Below are 7,072 nucleotides of genomic sequence, written 5' to 3'. Positions count from 1 at the left end.
AGCCAGTTTTTTTTAGATTAGTTTATATATTTGCTATGTATGTAATGAAAATCCGCGAACATGTCTAATATATGCGCAAGTTTGCCGAAATTTGTCGTGTTTAACCGAACTTCGCGAACTTTGCCTAAATTTACTATACATTTTTATTTTTTTAACGCACCTGGGGCGGCGGCTGGGGACCAACTCGCCCCAGGCCCATTTTTTGTGCCGGGTCATCCCAGACGGCGATTTTAGGCGCCCCTGAGGGCCAACGGCTGGAGATGCTCTTAGCTAACTAGCAAAATGGCTCCCAACTTACACGGACTGTCTATGCCGTTCCACCTCCTCATCCTCCTCCTGGCACTGTCATGCGCCACGCAGGGCGCCAACGCCGCGGCGTGCGACCCGACCACCGGCTTCATCACCGTGCCACTCACCGATGCTCAGCTCCCGGTGCAGAGGCCGTACGACGTGCCGCTGGAACAGCGGTACGAGCTCGTGAATGGCATGCGGCGGATGTGGGTGTACTGCACTGACAAGCCTCATAGCCCAGCCAGCCACGCCAAGCCACGAACAGAAATCCGCATGGTAATTAATCATCCCCAGTACTAATCCATTATCCATGCGCAGTATTAATTCGTCCATTAACACCGTGTCGTGTCAATTAACCTGTGGCACAGCAAAACTACAGCTCCGGCAAACTATGTAACTCTGAGTACAGTGGCACATAATGCAGAAATGGCGGATTGCCACTTTTCGGTTGCAGATCACTTCGGTTTGCTGACTTTCCATATTATAGCAGATAAATTTGGTCCTCCCCATTGCGGAAATGATCAAGTTACAATCCGGGTGAATTGTGATTAAATCAAAATGCTCGTAAAGGAAAACATGTTTGTCTCCAAATACGCATGAAGTTTCAAAGCTGTGCTTCAGCATCCATTCTGTGCTATCATAGTCCTCCATAGCATATATTGAAATTTGAACCACAACGCCATCTCTCTTTGTGTGAAAACTGGCATAATACAAGCATGCATGCGATTGCTCAATAAAACCACCACTCAAACGGTCAAACCACGAGGGAAACGAAACTTCGTCCATGTTTCCCCCTCTGTGTCCACCGTGACTACACAATGAGATGACTCACAGCCAAAAGCAGGAAAATGCAGATAGTCGATAAGAAAGATTGCTAGCTTATTAAGATAAGTGAGAGTGATATGCTCGTTATAGCCCTTCTCCTTATGAACCCATCTCGCACTTTCAGATGAATAAACCTCCATTCCAATGAAGTTGGGGTCGAACTCAAATACATGGAAATGCGATGACAGGTTGGGGTCAAAGCCTAATTCTGCCGTCATCGCTGTGCAACAGCCAGAGCGCAAAGTTCTATCCTAGCTCGAGCTCCACGGTACCCTATATCCCATCCGTCCAGATTCCTGAAGATTCGTGCATGTGACAACGCGTTTTGGAGCCATGCATGGTACTTAGTATTGGGACACCTGTTTAGCAGTCTAGGATGATAGTAGGGCCTACTAGATTTCTAGGCAGGAGGGGCTGGTCTTTTGTTCTCGCATGCACCGCTCCACGTGATGACGCTTCTCTAGGTCAGTGCAGCAGGCTGTGACACAGAGAGAGAGAGAGAAATAATGAGAAAAATGTGTACTCCCAAGGAGAAGTAAACTTTTTGAGCAGGAGAAGCTGTGTGACGGATTCAGAGAAAGAAAAAAAATCTTTTAGGATTGAAGCAAGATAGTGCTGTGACTGTGAGAGAGAACTTCTATGAAAATTTACTGTTGTTTATATCTCCTATTGCCAGGAAACTGTACAACGTTATAAACCAAAAAAACTAAATCTGAGTTCTTCTTAGATTAAAGCACTGATGCAACAGTAGAAGTGTTTTCAATTAATTAACTACAGTATGTAGTATCGCTGGCTTCCCATGCTCTTGAACGACGAGGTGCTCGAGGCAGTGATTCGTTGCATCGTCTGCACACCGTCGTGGGCCCGAGAGGCTGTCAATCCGTCTGCGCTGCTCCCCACAGTGAGATTCCACAGCTACGCATCAGTAGCCCCCTATGACCTCTGTCAAAAACTGTTAGTCCGTACTGTAAAAAATGCTCTTAAGTTTTTTTTTTGCTTTACTGTAGCTATTGTGTTTTACACTTTTAATTTCTAATGGAGAAAAACTATGTGGAACGGGCATACATACAAAAGCCCGAACTGCTGATCCTTCCTTTAAAGCTACCGTGAACTCCTCACTATTCTATTGAACAATCTTGGAACTATAGCTTGAAGCTTGCAAGCAATACAGAAGATGGCATTCAAAAATATTGTGAAGCTCTTGAAGTAGATAACCACTATGTGGTACCATTATCAACTCTAGTTTATCTTCTCATCACCATTATTGTTCTTCTCTGTTTTCTCTGTTTACTCCATGTTAGCATTCACTTTTTACTAACATAATATTGGCATTGCATGTGGTCAAATCGATCCTTCTAGACACCCAGCCCGAGCACAACCGCCTCCCAAGCCTCTTTTCATGGCGGGTGCATGGTCCATGGTCATCATGCTACATTGCAATCCATGGCCTTGTGCGTGCATCTTGCGGTGCTTGTAGCAGATGCGCATGCCTCCAGTCCTCCTTTCCGTTGTGGCCACCTCCAAGACCTTTGGTACCCTTTCCGGCAGCAAAGGGATCCACTCGAGTGCAGCGTCCCGTCGTACAAGCTCTCCTGCAGCGATGACGACCATGCCAGGATCCAGATCAACACGACAACTTACCTGGTCACCACCATCAACTATGATGATTCTTCCTTCTGGTTGGCAGGGCTGGCCCTAGCGTTACAGAGGCCCGTGTGCGAATGAGGTACAATGGTCATACCAACTATAACATAGTAATATAAATATGTTGCCAATATATATCACATATCATGAAAATATGAACGCATAAACATAAAAAAATGTAATTTTAATTAGCAAATAAAGTCTCCATACATTATGTTTATATGATTATATAATGCAAATTATGATTATAAGATATATGCACACAACTATAAATAACAACTGAGTAAATACAATCGGATGCAGTAGATTGTCGGCCCGACGAGGTATGCCTACACAGATATCGCTACAACCACAAACCGGTTTTCAGACAAGCTGGGCCATGGAGGTTTCGGCGCCGTGTTTAAGGGTGTGCTGCTTGATGATGTTCATGTGGCCGTCAAGATGTTGAACTCTGGCTCCAGCTGCAACGGAGATGACTTCATCATTGAGGTTTCCATCATCAGCACGATCCACCACGTCAATGTAGTGCGTCTAGTTGGGTTTTGCTCCGAGGAAATTGGAAGAGTATTGGTTTACGAGTACATGCCATGAGGTTCCCTCAACAAGTACAACTTCTCGGCTGAGAAGACTTTCTCTTGGGACAAGCTCAACGATATCGCTCTGGGCATTGTCAGGGGTATCAACTACCTGCATCAGGGCTATGACATCAGATTCTCCACTTTGACATCAAGCCGCACAACATCATGCTCGACAATAATTTCATCGCCAAAGTCATTTTGTCATTTTTGCATAGCTCACATGTTTACTTATCTCATCACCAAACTTCACACGTGTGCAATATCCATCCATATGATCATGTAGAATTCTTTTCGGGATTTTTTTTTGAAATTTTAAATGTGATTCTTAAACTATTTAAAATAAAGTCCTCCAATGCACCCATGTTTCAAAAATCCATTCTCACCAAACTAGCCCCTATTTTCCCACGACACCAATCCGACACATGTGAGGCGTAGTCCAGGCCAGCGTGAACCTCCCAGGATAGCAAGCAAACATGTCCTTATAATACATTTAATTTAAGAAAGTTCAAACAACAATGCACGATATATTGTCTAGTCTATTTTAATTTTATCCACTTACTCTCTGCCGTCCTGATCCGCCGTCCCGATCCTCCTTTTTATTAGCACGTATAGGCCGGTTTGGCTTGTCAAGAACGATCGTCTCATACAAGTCCCGCTTGGTGTTGGTCCACTTTTACCACTCCACAAGACAATAATGCAAGCCAACTTGACATAGAAATATCTCAAGCGGTGTCGCGTCCAAGTAAAACAATGAACCCACGCTGGGTGCTCTGCTGGCCGCATGCAATTTTTCTTCCGCCCACCAACGAATACAAACAACTCTATAAACAACTTTTGTAGTGTGTCTGCTTCCACTACCAGTCCGTGTCGTGCTATAGAAATACAATGCTCCCAAATGCTACAAGTACACTTTGATGACACGTATGCTGTGAAAAATATGATTTCGAACTAGCGGGGGCTTCTAAAAGAAGTGTTAGTTTCAAGCTATATATTTGTCGCATACTAACTTCACTACTCAAATGTGAATTGAGCATAGCTTAAATGGTTAGGTTTCTTATGGTCGAACCAGCTCACTAGGATTCAAGTCTTAAATTTGGCATTGGCGGCTGTATTTTTCTTAATTTATTTCATGTCTTTCGGTGATGTGTGTTCATTGGGAGGAGACTTTTCCTTTGACTACGAAGGCGTCTGTCGCGACTTCCTCAATCTCAAGGTGAAGTGCTGGCTCGGTATCTCCAAAGTGCTCATATGGGCAGAGTGTGTGTGCATTCATATGGATGAGTGTTTGCGTTTGTATTGTATTAAAAAACCTTCAATACTCAAATATATATGTTTCCCACATCTCAAATATTTCCTAACTAAAAATTACATCATGAAGTTGATAGTAATTGAGATTTGAAGATAAAAGAACTCAAAATTGCAGTTTGAATTCATTGAAACGGAAACTGATTTTAGTTTGAATGTTCAAATTTTTTTTTAATTCTTGGAAGATTGATAATTAAAAAGCCAATTATTTGTTTCTTGTTGTTTTATGTAGTGTTGACCTGGTAGATATGGATGTCAAAAAAAAACCTGGTAGACATGGTCAAAACACATTCGGAATATCCTCGGAATTATGCTCTATCTAGGAAACTGTAGTGTATCTAGTTTTGTAAGTTTATCGTTTGCTTGAGTTTAGATTTCAGGCTTGTAACATGCACAGGTGCACTTCAACATTAAGAATCCGAAAATTCATAATTTATCCATCGCAACACAAGGCTGAGTTCTACAAACCTATACGCACATTGTGTGCATAACTGCATATATACACACACACATCGATCAGAGGCTTGCTTCATTAGGAGCTTGCTTAGCTAACTAGCAAAATGGCTCCCAACTTACACAGACTGTCTATGCCGCTCCTCCTCCTGGCACTGTCATGCGCCACGCAGGGCGCCAACGCCGCGGCGTGCGACCCGACCACCGGCTTCATCACCGTGCCACTCGCCGATGCTCAGCTCCCGGTGCAGAGTCCGTACGACGTGCCGCTGGATCAGCGGTACGAGCTCGTGAATGGCATGCGGCGGATGTGGGTGTACTGCACTGACAAGCCTCATAGCCCAGCCAGCCACACCAGGCCACGAACAGAAATCCGCATGGTAATTATAATCAACCTCAGTCTACTAGTCCATTATCCATACGCGGTATTAATTTGTCAATTAACCCGTGGCGCAGCAAAACTACAGCTCAGGCGTGTGGCAGTTCGAGGGGTACGCCTACGTGCCCTCGGGCACGACAGGGGTGTCCATCATGCAGGTGTTCGGCGCGGCGAAGCACGCGACGACGCTGATGCTGCACGTCTACAGCGGCGCGCTGGTGTACTATGACGACTGGACGCGGGTGGTCGACGGAGGCATCTACGACCGGTGGTTCAGGCTCAACGTGATCCACGACGTCGGCGGCGCAGGGACGCTCACCGTGTTCATCGATGGCCAGGAGCGGCTGCGCGTAGCGGGACGCGGCGGCGACATACACTACTTCAAGTTCGGTGTGTACACTCAGACGGCCCCCTCGCACCTGATGGAGTCGCGCTGGAGAGACGTCAGGCTCTTCACCAAGGAAGCCTATTGAAAGCAAGCAAGTGGCATAATGTTTAACGAGCCGATTAGCTAACCCGATTCCTGTTCTTAAAGATGTCCGAGTTTTCGCCCGTCATCAATTCAAAACAAAAAAGATGACAAAGTTTTCGTCCGTGATATTGGGACCAGTTATGCAACAGATGCCTGATGTTTTTTTACTTTCAAATTGCTTTCATCTGAACCGTTGGATCGATATCCGAGTGCCATCCTCCCAAAAACATTGTACGCCGAGTATATTGATATATGCCAAGTGTAATTTTTCGGGCACTCGGCTTACCACCATGTAAACCGAACACACTGCAAAACACACACGACAATTACAGGGTCCTCAGCTTAGACAATTGTACGCCAAGAACAGCTATAAATACACTTGGCTTAAAAGTAGATCTCGTCATATTCGAGAAAAACACTCGGGTTAAATGCTACACTCGGCAAAGTAGCTGCCACGTGGTCATACTCGCCTTGCCTAACGGTTGTGTGTCTGTGTGAACTATAAGCCGAGTATGCTCTAGTGGCATATGCGGCTTATGTTTTCCTTTTGTTTTTTTAAATGCCAAACCCTTCATCTCCACGTAAGCTCAGTAGCCGATATAAAGCACAATCGGCTTACATTTGGATATTCTCACGCCCATGTACCTGCGTGATGCCCCCACCATGTCAACCCTGCGGCCCTCCTCCACCTCAACCCTTCGTCGCCTGCCCGAGCTCGCCGTCGGTTGCACAGCCGCCATCGATCTGCTGCCTACAACTGCACCATCGCCAGCACTTCCATCCCGGCCGTTACCGTAGCCTCCATCGCCAGGCTCCACCACCTCTACACCGGTCATCACCACCAACTCCATCATCGGCCCAACTGACGCCGGCCGACCTCCCACATCCCACCGAGGTGAGCTAGCTCAATTTTTTTTAATTAGCACTATTTTCATATGGAAATTGCATATGGTTACGATGGATCACCTAGGAGGTTAATATGGATGATATGGAAATAGATATATATGGTGTATATGTATGACTGCATGCTATGGTTATGGATCTAGCTAGCTAGGTTTAGGGTTTGGATATATATGGATGATGGATGATATAGATATGGAAATTTGATATGGATGATATGGATAA

At 45.3% G+C, this 7,072-nt stretch overlaps 1 protein-coding gene across 1 annotated transcript; it reads left to right on the top strand.

Moving 5' to 3' along the window:
- Positions 1–309: 309 nt before the first annotated feature.
- On the top strand, positions 310–6,003 carry LOC119339342 (citrate-binding protein-like). Its single transcript, XM_037611444.1, has 2 exons — positions 310–567; positions 5,553–6,003. Exons 1-2 carry the CDS (start codon positions 310–312, stop codon positions 5,946–5,948), a joined length of 654 nt encoding a protein of 217 aa, XP_037467341.1. The 3' UTR covers positions 5,949–6,003.
- Positions 6,004–7,072: the final 1,069 nt, after the last annotated feature.

The sequence above is a fragment of the Triticum dicoccoides genome, chromosome 7B (genome assembly GCF_002162155.2).
Source record: "Triticum dicoccoides isolate Atlit2015 ecotype Zavitan chromosome 7B, WEW_v2.0, whole genome shotgun sequence".
Lineage (NCBI taxonomy): Eukaryota > Viridiplantae > Streptophyta > Magnoliopsida > Poales > Poaceae > Triticum > Triticum dicoccoides.
The sequence above is the reverse complement of the archived record's forward strand: the minus strand, read 5'-3'. Positions and strand labels throughout refer to the sequence as shown.